This window comes from Trachinotus anak, unplaced genomic scaffold, assembly GCF_046630095.1.
Source record: "Trachinotus anak isolate AG129_WGS33_773 ecotype Australia unplaced genomic scaffold, CSIRO_AGI_Tana_v1 ptg000016l, whole genome shotgun sequence".
Taxonomy (NCBI): domain Eukaryota; kingdom Metazoa; phylum Chordata; class Actinopteri; order Carangiformes; family Carangidae; genus Trachinotus; species Trachinotus anak.
This window is the reverse complement of record NW_027273867.1, coordinates 22,534,407-22,557,977: the sequence shown is the minus strand read 5'-3', so window position 1 is coordinate 22,557,977 and position 23,571 is coordinate 22,534,407. Positions and strand designations below refer to the sequence as shown.

The window sequence follows — 23,571 nt, the reverse complement described above, 5'->3', positions numbered from 1 at the left end:
GTGATAATGAAAATCTCAGCATACATACTCAGCTGTGTAATCACAAAAAAAACAAAAAAAAAACATTGTAAATCAAGTCTGTGGAATCTAATTTTCCAAGAATGTGGTCTTCTGGGTCATCTTGCCAAAATACATTTTAAAACCATGCAGTAATGTTAAGTACTTTTCTTAATTTCTGTCTCTAAGTTTAAACAATTGACGTAGACTGTTTATTTGAATAAAAAACTGATGTTATTTAAGCAACAGGAATTCTTAGATTAAAGCCCTGTTCAAAAGACTCATGACAAGAAACGCAGCATCCAGTTTATATTTCTTTTGAAAACAGTGAATAAGTTTCACCATCAAGTCTGTTGCTGAGCCACTGAGACCATCTGGGCAAATATATGTGATAGTTGTGTTTTCATTTGAGACTTAGCTGACTCTGATTATGAGACAATAGACGCAGATTTCCACTGTGCATTGTTTTACTTTGTAGTTATTACACAATAGCTGGGTTTCAATAGGATCAGGAGACACATTACAGTGTTTTCCATGTCTCAAAATGCACATCTTCAGTATCTAAACTACATTTACATTGGGTTTGCTCTTTGATTTCTTCTTTAATCTGTCTTCACCTGTGTGAGGAATGTGAGCTCACCGCAGCCTGGTCGGATGGTTTTCTCAAACCTGTGTGATGTGGGTCAGAGCCGTGATTCTCCAGATACATTTACCTGTCGGCTCACTCACACAGAGCAGCCTGGTGAACCGACTGTTTGATGGCTGACTGATGAATAGTGAGTTTCTCCCACAGCTGTTACAGTAAATAACTGAAACCCAAACTGTACAACGTTTATCCAGAAATGCAGAAAAATTAATGATTATAAGCAAAGATTCCTGTTGTTTTACATTGTGCTAAATTTCACTGCACAACTAGACTCAACCCACAGCACATTAGCTGAAAACTGAATTGTATTCTCTATGAATATTGAACATTAATAAGATCACACTGTTTGTGATCATGTATTTGTACTTCAAGCCATTTATTTTACTAACCACATGTTTTTATTGGTTTCCCAAGAGTTGGTTTGGAGCATATAGGTAATATTTGTGTGCACAGGTGTTTGTGTTGTTGGGGTGTGAATTCCTGGGAAGGCCTCCACACATCAACAACATATATGGGAAAACAAACACATGGCAACAAGTATTTACAATATATGAATTCAAATATGACTCGGTGATAATGAAAATATTGTTTAATATATATTCTTTCTAGAGGGATATAATTATTTATGTTATCTTTTATTTTGTACTATTTCAATTTCTATCATGGATGGATCTATTATGGATTCTATTTAGGATTATTTTGTTATATTATGAAAAGCAAATGTGCACAGTAAAAATGTAGGTAACTACATTAAACTTTTGTTATTCTAGTCTAAAATGTACCGTGCATATTAAGAAGTTTGTGCAATCTTGCGTTTTGTGGTTAAGAAATATCTCTAACATCAGACTTATTCGATCTTTTAAATGTGCTAATAAAACAAATTCATGTTTTTGTGCCCTCACGCCTTGATTACTGAAATTCTTTATATTCTTGCCTTAGTCAAGGATCTGTAGCTCATCTGCAGATGATCTGAAATGCTGCAGCCTGCAGCCTCTTTTAACTGAGACAACAATTAGAATCAAATATAAAGTCTTAGTTATTACCCATCAGTCTCTGAATAGTGAAGCTCCTGAGAATATCCCTGAATTGTTGTGTAGATAAAGAGACACACAGTCTCGATCTCCAACTAGTGCCTTGTGGACACTCCCTTACTTACATGTCACTGCACTGTGTGATTTCTGTCATCACTCTTCCCACCACTGCTGATCAAATGGAAAAATCAATAAAAGGATGGAATAAGAATTGTCATTCTTCCTAAAAAGGGATGATCAATCCAGCGTTTTAGCTCGCAAAACCAAAAATATGGGCTGATCATAACAGATCACTCACTGATCTGTAACAAGATAAAAATGCACAGTATGTTGTGTTATGCTGCTTTATTTTTGTGGAAAAGTAGACTGTGACCTGAACATCCAGGAACAGGCATGGAGGCAGGGGAACTGGACAGAGGGAGGGATTGGTGGATTACGTCAGAATCAGCCTCCTCTGACTCATCAACAGTGCTCTCTCTCCCTCTCTCTCTCTCTCTCACACACACACACACACTCCCTCTCTGTCTCCCTCTCTCTGTTTTTCTTAGCGCTTGGCTGCATCAGCTTGTCACATGACAACAATCAGTGCAGAAATGGTTGCCAAGGAAGCTCTCTCCCTCACAACGCCTCAGTCCTGAGTCATCGGTTACCAGAGTTTTTAGTAAAGTGGTTCAGTATTGACGGTCAAACCAGGATCAAGGATTGTTTTTTATGCTGTTTGCATAATCCTGGTGTCATAAATAGACTGTAACATAATACATTTTTTCTGAGTGTTACATATTATGCCTGGTTGCAATGTTTGTATAACTCTACATATCTAGGACTCTGCTTCAGTTCATTCACTGTTCCTCACAATGGCCGGTGAACCTTCCTTAGCAACAACAGCCCCTTTGACGACTGATGCAAGCTGCAGTTTGCACATACAGAAGAACACTGTGCATGTGAGGTTCCTATTCAGTAGTGTTGTTGTGTTGCCGTCTCCTGAACATCACACTATCTTTGAAAAGTTGTCAGTTGCAAGCATACAGGCTTTCATGCCTCCCACACACACACACACACACACACACACACACACACACACAATGTCAACAGTGCTACTCATATTATTTCTGTTAATAAAATTGTTTTGTACGTAGAATCACAGTATTGGCACTACCTTGCTGATCTTTCCATCCCCAGCTATTTTCATTTGCATGCCAATGTGTTGTTTGCTTTACAAAGCCTGTATTCAAAAACACACCTGTGTGTTTTCCGTTGTGTTGTGTTACTCTTACAAATGTCCAAATTTCTGACATAGTAATATTAAGTCTTTCTCAGAAATCACACATTTCCTAAAGAAAAACCTCCTTATATGAAAGTCTGTTTTTCATTAAAGAAGCTACATGTGTATTTGTGACTCTTATCCAACGAGCATTGCAGCAGCATGAGTGCATCTGTAGCATGAAGCACTTTACTTGGTACCAAATGAGAAATAGCATTTATTATAATTACCTGTGGTATTGAAAAATATCAATATGCAGCAGTCACATCACTTGATACCCATGTTACACCATAACTTTGCTAAAAAAGATAAAGACAGCAGGACACCACTCTCATACTGCTGTGTGTGTGTGTGTGTGTGTGTGTGTTAACCACAGGTTTGGTAATACACTGATTGCTGTGTGCCGTGTTTATATTCCCCGAACAGTTTTCATTTCCTGCGTTATGCTATAATTCAGGGATGGGCAGTTCTGTCATACAGAGCCAGAAATCTGCAGGATTACAACCAAAGATAATAGATAAAGTTGTCTTTTCTTAGATTCATGAGATGATTATATACAACACATACTGTAATAGTATATCTTACTGGCTAAGGCATTTCTAAATTTTAAGTGTCCTTCTTTTTATTCCTCAATGATGCTTTTCTTCCGGCAGTATACAGAGACGCAGTTTAAAAACCAAAGCTCACGGCCACACAGTTCCAAGAAGGTAACCATCCAAATCCAGGACAACAACTGCTTAATTATGTAGTCATGCAAAATGAGTTGTAAATGTGTGAACGTAAGTAGGAACACTTCATTATACTCTCAAAAAAGGGAGCAGGGACCAGGAGGTGACTGATTTCCATCTGAATGGAGGTAAAGACAGACTAGGAGCGAAACTATAAAATAAAAATGTTACCAGTGTATTATTTATGTACAATGTGTTTTTCAAAGTATTTCTAAGTTAATTTCACCTCACAAACCAGCTACTGAACAGAAAACACTGAATGCTGGTGCAGATAAAATCAACAAAGATGATCACTGACATGAAATAAGATTAAAATGCTTCCTAATCCTGTATGAGTAATCTCTCTGGTAGCATATGTCTCTGGGCCTTTGTGGTTTTGTTAGAGAGGTGTAGCAACTGTTTGTGTTTTCAGGTCAAAATAGAAAGAGTAAAAAAAAGACATGTGTTTGTGTGTGTGTGTGTGTGTGTGTGTGTGTGTGTGTGTGTGTGTGTGTGTGTGTGTACTAAACAGCCAGGTAAGCTAAGCGGGCTCAGGTGTGAAAGTCTGGCTTGTCATCCCACTGTGCCTCCTAACCCGGCCTGTTTATCTCCTCCACAGAACAATGTGCAAAACAATTGAGTCAGGAGCCTCTGAAGGTCTGTTACTGATGTTACTTGTAGAAAGTCTCTGCTATCCAGCCTGGTTCATTCATTCTCACAGCTGGAAAGATACAAGAGCAAATACAGGATGATCCTAAAGATGCACATATTTATAACACTTCATTTCATTTTCCAAATGTTGGACAAAATAGTTTCACATTTTCCTTAACACCAACAGATAAATGCAGTGGTGGTTTGTTACTTAAAGTCTGAGGAAAGCCACTAACTTCGTGTAATGACTGGATTTTCTTTTATGTGAGTAACCACTGACATCAGACATCTTTGCTTTCACTTCAGTCCATTCACTACAAAAAACTTGCACATAATCAGTTGGTACTTTTCATGTCTTATGGGGTTCGAAAAGCCACAGACATGTTAAAAATAACAGCTATGAACACAAGTATAAACAGTATAAACATATAATTAGTTCTAATATCAGCCGTGTTGTCATAGCTGTTGATTGGATCAGGATTTAGCAGACGGTGTCAAATACTAGTTCCCAGAAAAAAGATTATCAGAAACCTTTTCCTGGAATTAAGATTGCTTTTAATGAAGGATGATCTTGTGTTTGGGGATTAATCCTAATGTGTAACAGCATGAGGAAAGAACATTTATCCAGATGGTATAGATTAGAGGTTACATTGTTCTGACCATCTAACGTGGTGATTCAACAACAACAAGAAAAAACACAATTCTCATTTTCAGCAGAATCTCTGAGCCCTACGATTCAGTGTGTTACAGGCTCAAACACTGTTCTATTGCACCATCTATTGACTACTGCAGGTCACTACCTCTCAGGTTATTGAAATATATAGTGTTGTTTCGCCATCTGGTGGCCCCCAAGTTAAACTTGATGAAAACCTTTTTATATACGGTCACCATGACAAACATTAATATTATTGTACATGCAATTCATGTCATTATCTATCATTAAATCATGAGTGATGAAAAAAATGACCTATAAGGTTGTTTAGGTTGGAGAAGCTGGAGAATCAACAATAAATAACAATTTATTATCAAATGTCTTTTATTACCAAAAATCTGATAAGATGTGTAATTTCAGTACAAACAATTGTAAACAGGAAGTAAAAACCTCCAAGACTTTGAATCCTGATTATAATAAAATGCCTTTAATTTAATTTAGTCTAATTGAAATACTCTCAGCATCTCATCATTTACTGTAATGCATTTCAAATCTTATCCCTGGTAATTTCCTTTGAGTTGTAGTGATATAAAATACAGTGTTGTCACTGGACCAGTGAAACAAGGCACTGCCACTGTCCCAGACAGACAAAATAAGAAGTGACAGGAAGTGACGTCCTACATGATTATAATTCATCAGGTCATGTTTATTTTGTTGTTAGATAGTACATATAATCTCCTTGATTTGTCCTCACATGATTATACTGTATATTTAAAGTGAGAATGTACTGATGTGCTGATTTTGATTTAGAATTGTTTGCTGCTTTAATCAAGATAGTATAATAGAATTTGACCCATATGTATGCTGTCTTTCATTTGTAGAGATATGACCACTCAGCTGTAACCACTCACACCTGACTGACTGCAAGCGAAAGACTGAATACCCTCAAGTGGAACCTTCAGCAGTCTAACTGATGAGAGCAAGCCTTTGACTTTTTTTTTGACTATGACATTTGCAAGCAAGTCTATACTTCCAGAGTATATATTTTTTTTCTATGCTGTATTAGTTCATCATTTGCACATAGTTCTTAATGTGGGGGGTTATGTTAAAGAGAAATGCAGTTCCTGCATTTCACGGTTTCATTTTTCACTTATGACATATAATCAGTGTTTTAATGGAATCTGAATTCACTGATACAAAAGTCAATGTCCTTTGTGTTTATCTATGGAGTAGCCTGATTTGAGGATTCTTTGGTTACTATCTTTAGGGCAGAGTGATGCATGTTTCCAAATACAGGCTTAATGTCACTGTCCTTCAGAACAATATACACGACATTTAAGCCTTTTATTTAATCAAAATTGCTTTTGAACGAATTAGCTGTATATCTATGAATGTTATTATATTTTATTAGTAACTTACACTGCATGCACAGCTGCTGTTGGTCTTTTACCTTCACTCACTGCTGCATTTAACAGAACATTAACTTTCCTTCTCTCTTACTGCTGATGTTTGTTTGAGTCTTGCTTCATGTTTTCTGGTTTACTCTTAAGGTGTCCTTAGGAATATGAGCAATCATGTTGTGTAAATGTGTCATTTAATAAAAGAACAGTCATGAAATCTGGTGCATCTAAGGGAGGGGTTTGCATGGGGAAAATCAACCAAAGCCATTATCATCCAGCCAGAACTGGTAGTGGGTTGAGATGGGACTGTGAGGTTGTACTTCAGGCTTGGTTGTGGGTTGTTGGACTCAAGCAACCATTCAAACCGTACTTCAGCCGAATCTCACAGCTCAGATTCGGCAGAGTCTTTGTCAGAGTCATATGAATAACAACATATGTAAAGTAAAACAGGAGAACAAACAAACGCTGAAACTTTCCATAGCTTGAACAGTTTCAGAAGTCAGGTGAACAGGAAACGGGTGCGCAGGGAAGAACCAGAGGTGAGTGCAGGTACCTGCCTTTAATGGCTGACCACATACGGGGAATTGACAGAAAGCCCGCCTTTATTCCTTTAAATATGGACCACAAAAAGCATGATGGCCACAGTGCGACCCATGCCTCTGAACTGTCTGCAGTTAGTAGGTAAAATACTCGGATCGGTGCTTCTTCATCACACCGGTCTCAGCAAAGCAGTAAACCTCACCGGACTGTTATATCCCATTTGTTCTAAGATATAAACTGAGGTAAGTCCAACAGCATCATAGGTTTTCAGTTCACTCTCTCAGCAAAGTGGTTTGAAAAACCCTCAGTTCTAGATTCTTCATGTGAACAGTGCGACATCTACTGGCCAGAATGTAAAACAGGCAAATATAACATTTGTACGCCACAATTACAAATCAGTAAAAGCACACATTTATAGCAAGTACTGTAAAAGCAATCAAAATGTTTGTCCATCAAATGTATTAATATCTGACAAGTCAGGCTCCAGTTCTTTGTTTGTTTCAGTGTGAAAACTGAGTGGTGAATGAGCAATGTGGGCAAAGAATGTGGAAAAAAATTTTGGAAAATCACTAAAACTTCTCAACTGTGTTGTAGAGTAGTAGTTTTTGTACTTTTAAATGTCACAGTGGTTGTGCTTGAACAAATTTTAAGAGAAAATAACTTTCTCAATATTGCTTTGTGAAGGGCTAATTAAAGTGTCCTTATTTGCCCTTTAATGGAAAGTTTCTTTTATTTAGCATAACTACATGTTTTCATAGAGATGCCAGAACCCGCCTCAGGCCAGCAGCACACGTTATGGTCCCCGACTACCAGCAGGAAATGGTAAGTCATTGGCATGAGTCCACCCCACACCTGTATGGGCTCACATTAGGGTACAAACGATTTTGAGCTTGTAAAGTGATTTTCACTGAATTGTAAATCAACCTTTGTAAACAGGTAAAATAACTCTACATGAAAAATTCAAGCATGCATGTGAAAAAAATGTGCCTGCATAAAAAAAATGGTGGGATTAAAATCTGAACAAATGATATCACATATGATATCTGTGGTTTACGTGGTATTTACTGGTGCCAGTGAAAACGAGAGCCTATTTCATCCTATGTCTAATTCTAGTTTGCACTATTTAGTGGCAAATACGACCACATTGAAATAGTTAATTTAATAGCAGCATTCAGCCTCACAATCCAGCTGTTGTGGCTGAATCCAGCTCCAGAATGCAGCATGCCCTACTTCCTGTCTACCACCAGGGGTATGGGCTCAAAGTAGGGTCAAAAAGATTTTGAGCTCGGAAAGTGATGCTGACAAAGAAGTTTGTAAATCGTTGAAATAAATCTTCATGAGAAATTCATGTTTGTACATTTGTACAAAAGATTTGCAGTATGTGTAGAAGATTTACAGGGTGCAGGAGATACAGAAAGGTTTAAACCCCCCCCCCCCTTTTTTTTTTTTTTTTTTTCTAAACCCAAAAGAAACTACATGGAAGAGCAGAGCGTGGTTTGCATGGTGCCAGATATGAGACAGGAACTGATCCCGACTGGCATGACTCTGGTTCCTCTGGTATGCTGCACCTGGTGTTTAGAGTAGTAGAAAATGAAACACTGCAGCATGTATAGCATGTGGATCTCTTCAAATTAAAACTGTGTTATGCTGCACAAAAGACATTTTGAACCTTCTCTTCTAGCCATGGTTGTGCTCCATGGAGGTGCAGGACTTTATATTGTTCCAACACTTAATCACCAAGTTATATGACTGATTACAGAAGTTCAGTGTATTACATGAAATAGACATATTTTAGATGTCTCATGCATCATTTTATGCAAATTTCCCAAAATGCACAACATTACACTTTTGTCCACTGTGCTTTACAATTTGCTTCTCATGCTCCCACTGAGAAATACACTCACACACTGATGGTCTAACCATTAGGAACAATGTGGGGTTCAGTGTCTCAGCCAGGGAGCAAGCTATCAACCAACATGCTCCCCTTCCTGAGCCACTGTCGCCCCATTGTGTATGTATCTGTCTTTGGGTACAGTTTTAAATAAAAATGGGTTTGTATTGACGTATCAGTCAGAACAACATGTCTGAATGTTTAATGCATTTTATTCATTTTTTATTTTATCCCACTTGGGGGCACTCGAGGTCTATCATTTATATTTTCTGTCAGGGATCATGGCAGCCATCTTACAATAACTGCTTCACCAGACTGAGTTACAGGAAATCACATGGTTGCCTGGTTTTACGGTGAAAATGCCGAACATAAGCGCTTGGGGTGCTGTTGCTCTTCCTAATGCTCTTCATCACAACTCTATTTTAAGTAAATGATGTCACCCTCCCACCATGCTTCTAGAAACTCCTGACATCATGAGAGTCTGGCTGACCTGGTGTAGCCTCTGGATTATTATTATTAAATAGTCTCTTTATGAGAATAAGTTTGTGGTGGTGAGAGAAGCGGTGCCCTGAAACTGAAATTTAACTGCGTCAGTCCCATCAACCACTTTTCTTTCCCTGCTGACGAGTCAAACGAGATGAAGTGTCTGTATTTCAAACCTTCTGCCAACATAAAGATCTTATACAATATATCCTCTGACTCGTGCCATGTAAAATGAATCAGTTTAATTTAGCTTTCAGTGGGTTTTGCTGTGCATTCATGTGGATGTCACTTGTCCTCACTTACATGACAGTGGTTTCCTGATGATCTGCACACATCACAAGACCTCCTAGAACAAAAAACCTTTACTGTTCCAAGAAGTGAATAAAGTGCTTCATAACAACACTGCCAAAAACCACTGCGGTTTGTGTCGTGGTAATTTTCAGCACAGGTCTGTTTTTCTTTTGCAGTACTGCTCTGCTCGCCCTAGATGTCAGTCAAGAGCAATGATTCCACCCTTTGCTGAGTCTTGTGAGAATCCCCTAACTTTTCACCAAACTGCCAGACTCACAGCTTCCAGGAAATCACGTGGTTGTTGATAAGAGTGCCCATCACTACCAACCGGGGTGCTGTTGCATTGCGATTCAGGCTTTGTCACAGATCAGGGTTGTTGAGTTGTGTTTTTTCTTTTCTTTTTTTTAAGCTGACAAAGGATCAGTTTCTGTTCACCCAGTTATTGCTCTTAAAGAAAATACAGACATCAGATCAGCGTTCCATGACTTTTGTTCATGAGCTGGGATTTCCCTGCACTGATCATGTGGTGTGTATTTGATTGGATGTTTTTGGGGAAACCACACATTAACTGCTCGATGCCTCAGATCTTTTGCTGTATTAAATGTTGCAATTGCCACTCTCCCGAGGGGACGTCAGGGGATTCACGAAATAACAGTGGGGCTTTACCTGGCTATAAATCAGTACAAAAATGACTGCACAGTGGTGATATATGGTTGTTATTACCTCAGGTAAAACAATATTGGGTCATGTGACTTATCAGAATCACTTTATTCTCCAAAGTCAGTATTTGCACATGATTTTTTTCCCCAGACTTTATAATGCAATATAATAATATAATAATTTGTCTATTATATTCTCTCATCATCAGTCAAACAAAATAGTGATGAGGTGAGGAGAAGCTACATCGGTGTCATTTTTGTTGTGCTTTATGCTGCATCGGTTCGTCTCTAGCTTTCGGTTCAGAGTGGTGAAAAGAAGTAGATATTATGTTACAGTCAAGCCAATCTGTCAAGTGGCTCGAATTACAGTTCAGTTTCTGGAACAAGCAGGATCGAAAGAGTTATAAAAATCCTCTGTTTGTTATTGCACCAGCCACCTCAAGTGTTTCAGGGCCATAAAATACACCATAAAACATACAATAGGATTAAATCTTTAAAAAGGTATTACTTTGCCCTCATTAGAAGATGTTTCATGACTTCTTAAATTAAGCAGTTGTAGGAGAGTAGAACCGTTCTAAATATTTGAGACCTGGTCCCATGGCATGGATCTGGTGGAAGGAAAAGATGGTCTGTATGACAGGCTGTGACACAGATATCAAGCATGGCACCGCAACGGCTGGAAAAAAAAAAATCACAAGCTGAAAACCCAAACTCAGAATGCTTTCAGTCACAAGACTTTGGGCTCGGCTGTGGTTTGGCTGAGTCAGGATGCTACCGAACACCCAACACGGTAAAGAAGGAAAGTGAAAGAGAAGAGAAGGGACTTTCCAGCTCGGCTGCATGGTGAGGTGTTATGGTGCAGAACAGGTTATGCAAATGCTTCTCGGCACAAACGCACACCCAAAGACACAAACACGTATTTACAGTGTATACAGGTGCAGACTGAGGTTTGAGGATACATGAGGATTTGACTCTTTTCTGTGACATCACAGTGACAGATACAGCCACAGGTTGTTTACATCATCTTTTATTTACTCCCCACGTTTTCTGTGCGTGCTGTCGGACATTTTGTGCTCAGGTTTAGCCTAAAATGGCGGCAACTTGGCATTTTCACTTTTAACCCTCCCGCCTTTGTAATCCTCACAGCCACTGATGGGAAGCAGCCAGTTTTACAGATGAGTCACTGGCTGATGTGAACCTCATCTGTTAATCTTAAATCAGGGGACATTTCCATCACAGCAGCAGTATGTACAGTAGAATCCAACACTACTGTGGGCCACGCAAGCAAAAACTATGTTATTGAACTGGACATGTTTAAAATGTGTTGAAAAACAACACACAAAGCTGTTTTAGTGTAAAAGTGTGTAATGGCAAAGAGTGAATTATTTGCCCCCAGAGTCTGCATATCATACCCCCACATTTCTACAAGCACCTTTGGATACAGGACAGTTGTGCAGTGGATTGTCCATATAGACAAGAACATGTAATTAAAATTCAGAAGAATCACACCTGTTGGGGGCACGTGGCTTCAGCCGCCATTTTGTGGATGCCCAGAAGTCTCGACAAAATGGCGACAAATGTTGCCTAACCTGTGCCTGATCTGTGCCGATAGAGGGGGTTGGTGTTTTGACACGGTGATACTCATCGCTTCGCTGCACCTTCGGTGTTTATGACACATGTCACCAGGCAACTTTCCAAAAGTTTCACAGCCAAAGAGAAAAAAAAACTAAAACGGCACATTGCTGGTTGTCAGGGACTTTCCAGGTCAGCTCAAACAATAAAACCCAACCCTGCTCTGTTTTAATGCACCACACTGAAATGTAGTCAGGTGGCTTATAACCAGAAATACACTAAACACAACAGACGCTGGTATGTGATCAGAAAAAGCCAAAGGTCTCAGACGAGTAGCCAGTTAACAGAGGCTTAATTACCATTCTTAGCAATACTTGGATCATTTTAGTCTTTTTTTAATTAAAGAGGTGATTCTCTTCTTTTAATCTCATGCTGCTCTGTACGTTGACTTTGAAGTAGGGTTTTTTTTTAATCACTGCATCCATGTAGTGGCATTTAAAAAAACAACCATATCATTCACTTTTTTACTGTGTGTGTTTGATCACATGTTGGCTGAAGCCTTTGTTCTTTATATTTTTTCACTATGTAACTCACATCGTTTGAATGTGTGAATGTATTTGGTGAAAGATTTTATAAATGTGTAACACGAGGCATATAAAATCCAAAGAACACACTCAGATAAAGTTTAACTGATGTGTTGGCACTGACTATGATCCAAAATGTCTGATGTTGTTGACTAATATTTTATTTGGGACAGACATATAAAGCAAACCTTTGTCCACTCTGATCATAAATGAACGTTTATGGTGTCAGCTGTTTGGTGTCATGTCAAACTTTTATTCACATTTGCCAAATACAAGAACACGAAATGGAAAAATTACACAGTGGAGCTATCACTTATAAACATTTCACTCATTAATTTAATTTGATTAATTTACAATGCCTCATAATTTCAACAGTCTGCAAAATAAACACTATAAATACTACTAACAGAGTTGCAAAGGTGCTTCAGTTAAAATACAGAAAACTTCTAAAAAATGAGAATTTATTTGTACAAAACAGTCTGAATTTAATATTTACATAAATTCCAGCTTGATATCTTGCATTTTTTAATCAGGTCGGCTGCTGTTGGTCCTGTTGTCAAACACGTTCAGCACAGTCACACAGAACAGTTCACCCACAAGCTGCATCATTTCAACACAGACGGTGGTTTTTCACTCGACCGAGTCTCCCTCAGTGAAGCGCTTCTCTACCAGCTTGTAGTAGCTCCCCTTCATGTCCATCAGCTCCCGGTGAGTCCCTCGCTCCTCCACTTTGCCTCCACAAATCACAACGATCTGATCCGCCTTCTCAATGGTCTTCAGCCGGTGAGCGATCACCAGGAGGGTCTGGTTGGGACAACTGGCCAGGGCCTGCTGAACCTGTGCACAATGACAGAAATATTTATAATTTCATTTTCAGGTGTCCACAGACAATGTCTCTGTTTTTAGGTGCAAGCAGAGCTAAAGGATGTCAGAAGAAAACTTTATGATTTTTATTAGTACACTGAAGTGATGTCTAAAAGAGTTTTAAAAAATAAAGATGTTATATGATATCACCAGACCTATGCAGTTTTGCACTTTGATATTTCCATTCAAAAACATGTCTTTACTGTTGTACTGGTTAGAAAGAGTTTAAAGGAGCAAACACACAAAAAAAGTGATGACAGCACTAGGTATTAATTGAGAATGAATATAACTGGATTTTCAGTGAGCATGTATGTTCAGCTGAAAGAGAACACAGGCTGCATTTATCGGATTAAATCTCATTTCTTCAAGATCGGTCGGTTTGTTATGACTAAGTTTCATTTTCTACTGGAAGACGTTACGTTTACTTGTCTCATGGGCACGATTTGCCTCATGCTCCACATTTTGCAGTGTAACTATCCCACATGACCTGTGTCTTACAAAATCAGTGTGGACATGCAAATGGTTTAGAGCTGAGTGGACACGTAAACACATTGAAGGGAAGCACCGCACATGAATCATTTATTGAGTCAAATGACTTTTCTTCTAGAGCTTTGACCTCTGAAAACAAATATTAGGTTTCAATCAATCAGGTCTAACTTATCCTGCCAAAAACTGTAATACAGTCATATACTTTAATTGCCTGGTAATATTAAAGTGATTCTTTTCCATTAACTGAGCAACAGTGTGAGCACATTTCTTACTCTTCCTTCTACACATCTCCTAAATACTGACTTTATGTTTTTAGTCAGAATTGAGAACAAACTGGATATTCAGAGCATCATTGGCACTGGTGATACCAGACTCTCTGCTCACTATTAAACTCCTGGTAAACAGGACTTGTTTGAAACACAAACCTCGAGGCTTGTGGCCTGGAGGCCACATGATTAGACACCACAGTAATAGAAGTTGTGACATACTCTACCTTAATTTCACTCTCAGTGTCCAGAGAGCTGGTTATTTCATCCAGAACGAGGATGCTTGGCTGTCTGACCAGAGCTCGAGCAATGGCGATCCGCTGCTTCTCGCTCTTGGATAACTGGCCGCCTCCCTCACCCACCTCTGACACAATATTATAAAATCAGTGGTGTTAAAGTTGTCAATAGCAAAACCCAACCAGTGCAGAAAGACATGAGGTATATTTAGCTTTATTATGGACAAACAGAATCTACATAAAATCACAGTGTTGTTGAAAATAATGTCTAAAATAAACAATTACAACAGTTCCATCATCAATTTTGCTCTTTAAATGATATTTTTTCCTTCACCCAACCTTCCTCTAACATTCAAAGCAGCTCTTTCTGTGGGCACTGTACCTGTATCGTAGCCTTTCTCCAGCTGCACGATGAAGTCATGGGCGCTGGCTTTGCGTGCCGCCTCCTGGATCTCATCCAAGGAGCAGTCAGCGAGCCCGTAGGTGATGTTGTCTCTAATGGAGCCAGAGAAGAGAACAGGATCCTGGCTCACCACTGCAACCTGTTAAACACACTTTCATCAGCTTGACTGAATGAATAACATGTAATAAAATTAAACTTTACACTAAATTCTAAACAATTGGATATATCATTCAAATCTCAGAGCGTATGCTACTTTCAGTATTTGACTTTTCTTTCTCAGAATTCTGAATTTTGTTGTAGCACCTCCCAAAATTTAATCTCTACTAATTCCTGATGATCCAAACAGTGAGTTGAGGGGAAATACGGGGATTTGTGGATGCTATTGGATGAATACTTAGTGCTCTCTACTTCTTTCACAATAGGTTTCTTCTTGTAAAATAGCTGAATGTTGATGTTGTATTTGAAAATATAAAAACATTTAAAATTACAACCTTTAGACAAGAGCTCCCAATAAATAACACTGTGCAGAAATAATTAATGACCTTCTTGTGGAGGTAACGGTGGTCAAAGGATTTCAGTGGCTCATTGTCCAATAGGATTTCTCCGTCCTGCGGCTCGTAGAATCGCTCCAGCAGACTCACACAGGTGCTTTTTCCTTCTCCAGACGGACCCACCAGTGCCGTCATCTGACCCGGCTTCAGCTCCAAAGAAAAGTCCTGGATCAAGGGAACAGTAGTTGTATTAGCACAGTATAACTGGAATATTCGGCATATATCTTAAGGAGAAAATCTTAATATATTACAATGAACTTAAAATTGAGTTTGTGCTGCTGTAATGTGTCCATTGTTTACATACATTTTTTGCATTTTAATTTTCGCTAATTAGTTTCAAAGTGTTTTTCCTCTATTCATTTCAATTTATTTGATGAGCTGTCTGAATTGAAACCCAGGTATCTCCCTGTCTTCCCTGAAAGCTCACCTGCAGCACGGTTTTGTTGGGGTTTGCAGGATAGGCGAAGTTGAGACAGTGGAAGTTGACGCGTCCTTTCAGATGATCAGGTTTGAGTTTTCCGTCTGTGCTGACTCTGGGTTTTCGGTCCAGGTACTCAAACACTTTCCCAGCAGCCCCCACTGAGTTCAGCATGTCACCAAAGATGTAAGTGAGCGTCTGGAACAGCGGCCACAGGACAGGGTTGGTAAAGTGATCACTTAATAACATGTTTTCATTTATAGATTGCTTCGAGTCAGAGTTTCAGTTTGTTAAATTCAAATGTTTTTGCAAGCAATTATATGTTCAGACTAGTGCAGATATGTCTGGTTAAATGTGCTTAAAAACTATGAGCGGTAGTTCTTAGGTCAACTGGTACTGGTCTTATAGTGTATGTGCATGCTAATCTAGACCAATCAATATGTTAAAGGAGTTTAAGTGTATGTTCTGCCTTTGCTACATGGCCAACATTAGCATTAAGAGTATTAAGAGTTCAGCATCAAACTTCTTCCTTTCCTCACCATGAGCTGTCTCCAATGGTGGAAAGCAACCCTCTTGTTTTTCTCTATTACTGTCACTTATTTTCTTCTACTGAATGCATGCTAACCAGCTAGCTCCACCATGTCTTGTCACTTTCCAATACCGAGTCACTGTAGTGTCCAGGCGGCCCTGAAGAAGCACCACTGCTTATAGCCTCTTGTATTGTTACCCAACAATAGCTTAAGCTTTTGGCAAGTCTGCTAAGTAAACAGATGTCAATCCTAACACTGGCTATGTAGCAAAAGCAAAAATTACACTAATAGATCTTTTAATGGGTTCTTGATTAACAACATGCACTATATAACTTTTTTATATTCTTGTGTACAGCACATTGACTTTTCACTTGTGCATTAAATATGAAAGATAAATACTGTTTTCCTTCCCAAAGTCGTACATTGTCAATGAAATTAAAAGCTACTGCTTTTAGGTGCTTGCAATCACCAGCCCTGACTGACAATAATTCACAGAGCATTATGGGATACCCTGATGTTGTCTCCAACATTTGACTGGTAGAGGAGGAAGGAAACCAGGTTGCCAGTGGTCATCTGTCCACTCTTGATGAACAGCCTGCCGTAGTACAACATGAAGACCTGCATGCCCAACCCTGTCAGCTGCAGACAGGATTACACACACACACACACACACACATACAAATAAATAAGGTAATATGCACTGACACTATGCACTGACACTACACTATCCAATCTTGAAAAACACAGTTTCATGGAATATTCCAAACTTCTCACCCTCCGTGCGAGCAGGTAAACAGCTCTGACAATGTCCCGGCGAGTCTTGAGGGCGTGTGTGTCCATCAGGCGGTTGTCATAGCGACTGGCCTCATGTTTTTCTGCATTAAAGCTCCGTACCACACGGATACCGGATACTACCTCACTTGCTGCTTCGTTTGCCAAAGCCATCGAGTCCTGCATTGCCAGGAACAACCTCTGAGGAAGTAATAAAAAAGGAGAATGAGTACTTCAACAAATTTAACTCATCATAAATCATGGTGAACAAAAACCATCACCATTAGAGACACAAAAGGTTTAATTTTGAACCTCAGGTTAGATTCAGGCAGTGATGCACCTCAGATCTGCACAACAAATGATTTAAGATCAGTTAAAAGCTGTAAGACCTGTACGCTAAATTATTTAAAATGAAGGATTATTTGATGAATAATTTCCTGATAAATACAGATGTCATACATATAAATCTGTGATTTTAATGTTAATCCAACATTTGTCATCAGCTCTGCTTTTACCTGGTAGTGTGTGTCGTAGATGTTCTGAATGAGGCCAGTGATGGGCGTCTCCATCAGTACGAGGAACGTGAGCTTCCACGACAGATTCATCATCAGGGAGATCATACCCACCGTCTTGATGAATGTCCTCAGCAGCACATTGACATTCAGACACACTGTTCTTCCCATCAGGGTGGTGTCCTTAGACAACCTGGATGTGATTTCACCTGCACAGAAAGTGAACAGAATTTATCTTCTGTCTTGTCCTGTCACATTGTCTTCTGTCTTTATTCTGTCCCATTTCTTTTACCTTGTCTTTTCCTGTCTCATTACAACCGCTTGATGTTATTATGTGCAGGGGTGGAGCATGGAACAGGGAAGAACCCATTAAATTCCGGGGCATTAACAATGAATTTGAATTTTTCTCTCTGAAATTTGATGTATGTTGTTTGACATTGGCCTTGGTGGAGGTATGTGCTCTAGAGTTCCATTCTAGTTTCTCTGTTGTTTGTTCATCACCAGGATTATGCAAAAAGTGCTGAACCGATTAGCACCAAACTTTGTGGAAGGACGGTGGAGAGGCCAGGGAAGAATCCATAATATTTTGTTGCAGATCTGGTTGAAGGGGCAGATCCAGGAAAGTTTAATCACTTTCCTTTACCATTTTTTGACATGTTCATCAGTTTCTCAGAAAATAATGCATGGATCTTGTTTTTAAAAAATGAGACATATTATTGGTATTACATAAGTTTTTACAATCTGGTGCAGACACAGATAATAATCTGGATCTCACAGACGTGTAGGATTGTTTGGCTTTGGTGGAAGTATATGCAATCTACTGAGCACCTCTCTAGTTTTGTCCTGAAATGCCCCATCTTGTCCTGTCTTTGCACACAAATTATTAATACAGTGAAACTGCATGTTGTCATACAAGAGCCTTACCAGTCTTTATGGTCTCAAAGAATCCAATTTCCTGTTTGGTCAAAGTTTCAAACAGTTTGACTTTCATTCTGCATGTGTAGGAACTGATGGCACAAAGTAAAAGACCCCCTCTGCAGCCTGCACTCACAGAGCTGACAAATCAAAGAGAGACAGTCAGTTAGATGTTACAGACACATGCTGGTGGCTGACTGTGGAGGAAAACACTGTGTCATACCTTCCCAGAGAATACAGGCCCATGAAGAGCAGAGCTGATAGAAATTCATTCTGCTGGTACTGACCACCCAAGATGTCAATGACTCTCCCAGTGTAGAACGGGATGAACATCTCACCTGAGAAGAGACACACACAGGTGGACACAAACAGGTGAGGTGAAGATACATCAGCCAGGAAAATCTACATCCGACCATCATGAATCTAAATGACAAATGATTTTTAATGATATTTTCTATCATGTTCATGGCTCTTATAGCTGAGCATCATCATCATTAATCTGCACCATTTTCATTGCATCACTATCTTAGTCTGAAATAATCATCATCATCATCATCATCATCCTCTGCACTTACACAAGACAGCCAGCGACAGGAACACAAACCCTCCCACCAGCAGGGGATAGTCGGGTCTGAACAGTCGGAGGACCCTCACAAACAGCACTCTCGCCTTCTGCTTTGTCTCTTTACCGGCGGCCGCTTCCTCGGTGTCCGGGATGGTGATCTCCCAAAACAGTGCGGCAGCCAGCGACGCCGCGGTGCAGAGCAGCCAGCAGCGCATACCCGCCAGCCGGCCGCACTGGCTCTCCTCATGGTGGAGCGCCTTGGTCCCGGTCTCAAACACCGCGGGTAGCAGACTGTGCGCCGCTATCAAACGACCCAGCACCGGTCTGAAGTGTCCGAGGGTGAGGAGAGAGACCACAGTCAGGGCTAAGCCCCGGAGAGCGGCGGAGACCCAGAGGCGGGCAAGGTGTCCAAAGAGGCCGTGCGTCACTGCCAGTCCCGATGCGTAAAACAGGGACAGGTCGACGCAGACTGCTAAAACCAAAGAAGCAATTTTGTGGATGAGAAATGTGTTTTCTTCCATTTTCCCGCAGCAGTCGTCCTCGTATGACCTGCTCTGCCGAGGGACCAGTGTTTTAGTTTTCATCCACTTTCAGTTTCATTTTCTGGCTGCACCAGGGGTTTCCCTGAAGCCCAGAGCACAGAGCTCAAAACTAGACTGAAGTAAAACACAGTGGATACACACATGAGCTATCACTAATGATTAGTGTCATCATCTTCCTAAATAACTGCATCATTATTCTGGATGAAAACTTTATAACATTCACTCTTCATTAGATCATAAAAACAGCTGATGGGTTGTTCAGTTTATTGAAAAAAGGGAACCTTATAACACAGAGCTTTTATTTTAAATTTCACATAACTGACAGATGTGTGGGACTTAGCTACTGCATACATTATGATTTAAAACACATATACATTAAAGACTTTTAATTAGGCTATCCACTTTAAACGAGTTGCCAAGTGACTAAAAATCAACCAGTTCACTTTAACTTGTCTAAATAGTGGGATGAAAAATTTACTATCAAGTGTAAAAAAAAATGGTGACATAATCCTTTAGTGGTGTAACAGACTTTTTTTGGTGATGTTTGTCAGACTGAATTCCTCACACAGACAGCTGCTGTTTCTCTGGGACTATTGATAGTGATATAATATATATATATATATACACACACACACACATATATATATATATATATATATATATATATATATATATATATATATTATATCACTATCAGGGGTTCTGTAGGTTTTTGTCCAATGTAGGTAAATGTACTTTTAATTACTCAGCCACTCAGACCCATTAAAACAAACAAACAAAAAAGTTTGTACAGTTGTTACACAACAGGCTCACAAACAGAATGATGCAGCACGGTGAAGAGGCCGTGTGACCTTGGATGACCCCTTGTCCAGTGAAACAGTTAATGTGACAGTCAGATTGTCTGGTTAAGGGATGGAGCTGACAAAATGTTCACTATCATCCCTCTGGTGAGATAATAGTGTTAGAGCTACATGCAGGGACTGAAATTAACAACTACCTAATGATGGTAAACTCGACAAGTAAAACAACAAATGTCACCATGAAACACAAACGTGATCAGCTGTATCATGTGTGTATGAGTGTGAGCAACTTTTGAATTTCACCAACACAAAATCTACCTGATATCATACTTTAAAAAGCTTTGGGAGTGAGAGAGAGATGCAGGTTTTTTCTTCATTTTTATTAAAATTAGTATTCTTGTTCAATATATTTCACTTTAGCTGCATTGACAGGTGAGTCAGAAAATGAGCCATGGATTTCGTGAGGAAACAAATACCTGTTTCCATTCTGCACAACAGTGGGTCGGCACACTACCAATAAAAAAGCTATATATCGATCACTGATCAAAGAAGGTGGGTAAGTCATTTCCTAGAATGACTTTCTCCTCTGTGCTGTGTTCGTCGATGGTGACGATATAAGCCACGCCGCCACTGGAGCCGTCACGGTTCATTGCCAAAGAGAGAGCTACAAGAAGAGGAGAGGTGAGACAGGTGAGGGGATGGAACAAATTATTTAGATTTTATCAGAAAAAACATTTAATATAACATGAACTAACAGAATGATTGATCCTCAGTCAGCACAAGAATGAGCAAGTGTCTGGTTTGTCTTTCATCATCCAACAGTCTGACAAACAAAAAAAAACTTACTGTTGACAATAAACTGCTGGCACTCCTCTCTGCTCATGCCTCTGCGATACTCAGCATCAACAAACCCATAAACATACGAGCTGCCGGAGCCACCAACTGCAAAAGGCTGCCTCGTCAGGAGACCATTCAGGGTTGCAAACACCTGAGAGGTCAAAGGGCACAGGAACAGACAGACTGCACTGTAATCCTGTACAAACACCTGTATCATCAAGTGTGTTGGCTAGATAACAGTCTTCTGCAGTGACCTCAAGGTCACCTGAGCAGAACCTGTAGAAACATTACTTTTGACATATTACTGTTTCCAGTGTTTCCAGAGTTGAATCTCTTCCTCTGGGTTGTGTTTTACTGACCTGTCCTCCGTCTCTCCTGTCCCAGCCGGCCACAATCAGATGCGCTGACAGCTCCTCCTTGTACTTGTACGAGATGTTCCTCACCAGAGTGGCAGCTGAGCGAACCTGGGGGTCCTCACCTATCTCAATACTGACAGAAGAAGATATATTAATATACTCTTAAAGAGTCTCCCATAAAGACAGAAAGACAAAAGCAGTTTGCACTGTGATTAAGAGTCATGGACACTTTTAAAGGCCAAACAATCCTGATATCTTTACAGTTAAGTTGCCAGTAGCTGACACTTGGTGATGAATGTGAACGATGAAAACACCTCTGGCTCGGACTAACGAGAATTCGTATCTGTTCACTAACGATTTTAAGGCCCTGCCTCCTCACTGTCTCCTCAAAGGTCTCTTGTGTGTGCCCATCATTTTACCAGCCCTTTTAACCAGGTTTGGGAGTAACAGTCAAATTTAACAGTCAAATTACCAAACCATGTTTAATGCCACAGCCAATCGGTCTCTATTCACAGTATGTTCACCTGTGGACATCGAGCTGGTAGTTGACTATCTCAGCGATGGTCTGGGCGTCTGCTGCAGATCCTGACAGAGCACAGTAGATCTTGTCATGGAGCAGAGACAGTTTGTTCATCACCCTGTTCACCACTGATGCTCTGGATGGAGGGATGAAGAGAGAAAGTGTGAGTGATTGTCAGGTGAAGAAGTCGATACAGAGGGAAAGAAGAGGACGTACTGCACGTAAGGAAACATGGAGAGGTGGAAGGATTTTAGGTTTTTATGCTTGAAAAAACTTAACAATTACTGCTGTGTTAATAAAGATAGTAAGGAAGTAACTGGACACACAGTGCATGTAAACACGTTAGTGGAGGAAGGCGTATTAAGATTCTTTACTTAAGTAAAAGTACCAATACAATACAATCCAAAACAAAAGTTTTTAAAAAATTCATAGAAAGTTAAGTAAAAGTACATGAGTGTTCTGCACAAAATGTAGTTTAAGTATCAAAGTAAAAGTACTTATCTCACCTGTGTGACTGACATATTACTGTATATGACATTATTAGACAGTTAATACTGAGGCATCGAGGTGAAGTTACTCTCAACTACTTTATAAACAATCACTTATTTTAGTCCAATGGCCCCAAACCCAGGGGTCAGGTCCCTCCAGAGGGATCCCAGGGGTTGTAAGATGATTAATGATGAAAAAACCCTGATACACACACTGCGTTCATATTTTGAACTTCTTATGGAATTTTTTCTTTGTTTTTTGTTAAATATTGGATACTTTTATACCTGTGTTTCAACCTCTAAACCAGTTGAAACACATCTGAAACGTGACAAGGGGCTCACACTACACACAGCTTTTTTGTGAGGGGTCACAAAGCAAAAAGGTTGAAATCACTGGTTTAATCTGTAACAATGTGTTGTGTTCACTAAGATTAATATAGGCAATTTATTATTATTGTAAAATCTAACCTTATGTACCCTTATAAGACGCATAAAATGTAAATACTCAAGTAAAGTTGGCCTACAATAGCCCATCTCCAAACTACACTAAGCGGCTGCAGTACTTAGTTACTTTCCACCAGAGAAACACGCACAAACACGCACAAACACGCACCAACTTACCCCGCAGACACTCGGGAGTCGGAGCCCAGCACGACCCCTCCGTCAAACTCCACGGCGATGATCGTGGTCTACAAACACAGGAAGGACCAATAATCAATCAATCGATACACACGCTGCCCGGGAGTGGGCCTGGAGCCGGGCAGACACCAACAGACCAGTCTATTAGATCATGAAACCCTTGAACTCACCCCGGTTTTCACCTCCTCAGACATCCACTCTGGTCCCGTGTGTCCCGACATGTCGCTGCGCTGCAGAGTCTCTGGATCAGACCTGACTGCAGGAGAGAAGTCGCTTCCTTGTTGTTGAAAACCTCCTCTAATGATACAGACCTGTTTCTGACCCGTTCTCTTGTTTACCAGGTTAATTCTACAACATCAGACAGACGCCATGTTTTCCTGAATTAAATCGAAATTGAAAGTTAAATGTTCCCTCCTCTGCAACGAGCCGTGAACCGGTCATAGCCTCAAACACTGAACCCTGATGCACCACAGTTCAGTGAGGACTGTGCATAACACTCTTTAA

General features: G+C 39.9%; 2 protein-coding genes across 2 annotated transcripts; both read right to left on the bottom strand.

Moving 5' to 3' along the window:
• Positions 1–12,597: 12,597 nt before the first annotated feature.
• Positions 12,598–19,489, bottom strand: tap2a (transporter associated with antigen processing, subunit type a). Its single transcript, XM_071500455.1, has 11 exons — positions 18,896–19,489; positions 18,544–18,658; positions 18,330–18,460; positions 17,409–17,614; positions 16,897–17,094; positions 16,633–16,761; positions 15,602–15,790; positions 15,166–15,339; positions 14,603–14,762; positions 14,212–14,348; positions 12,598–13,202 (listed from the first exon to the last, which is right to left on the bottom strand). Exons 1-11 carry the CDS (start codon positions 19,467–19,469, stop codon positions 12,996–12,998), a joined length of 2,220 nt encoding a protein of 739 aa, XP_071356556.1. The 5' UTR covers positions 19,470–19,489; the 3' UTR covers positions 12,598–12,995.
• Positions 19,490–20,588: 1,099 nt separating this feature from the next.
• On the bottom strand, positions 20,589–23,451 carry psmb9a (proteasome 20S subunit beta 9a). Its single transcript, XM_071500456.1, has 6 exons — positions 23,238–23,451; positions 23,050–23,117; positions 21,945–22,076; positions 21,424–21,553; positions 21,074–21,215; positions 20,589–20,891 (listed from the first exon to the last, which is right to left on the bottom strand). The coding sequence occupies exons 1-6, from the start codon at positions 23,286–23,288 to the stop codon at positions 20,764–20,766; spliced, it is 651 nt and encodes a 216-aa protein (XP_071356557.1). The 5' UTR covers positions 23,289–23,451; the 3' UTR covers positions 20,589–20,763.
• Positions 23,452–23,571: the final 120 nt, after the last annotated feature.

Bases quoted from the DNA above. Each gene is read 5' to 3' on its own strand.
- psmb9a (XM_071500456.1), bottom strand. From the start codon at position 23,288: ATGTCGGGACACACGGGACCAGAGTGGATGTCTGAGGAGGTGAAAACC. The intron at 21,554-21,944 runs GTGAACATACTG...TTCTTCTGTCAG, and splicing joins TACCAGCTCGATGTCCACAG to TATTGAGATAGGTGAGGACC. The intron at 21,216-21,423 runs GTCAGTAAAACA...TTGACCTCTCAG, and splicing joins ACAGGAGAGACGGAGGACAG to GTGTTTGCAACCCTGAATGG.
- tap2a (XM_071500455.1), bottom strand. From the start codon at position 19,469: ATGAAAACTAAAACACTGGTCCCTCGGCAGAGCAGGTCATACGAGGAC. The intron at 18,461-18,543 runs GTATGACACAGT...TTGATTTGTCAG, and splicing joins GGCCTGTATTCTCTGGGAAG to CTCTGTGAGTGCAGGCTGCA. The intron at 16,762-16,896 runs GTGAGAAGTTTG...TCCTGTCTGCAG, and splicing joins TTTACCTGCTCGCACGGAGG to CTGACAGGGTTGGGCATGCA.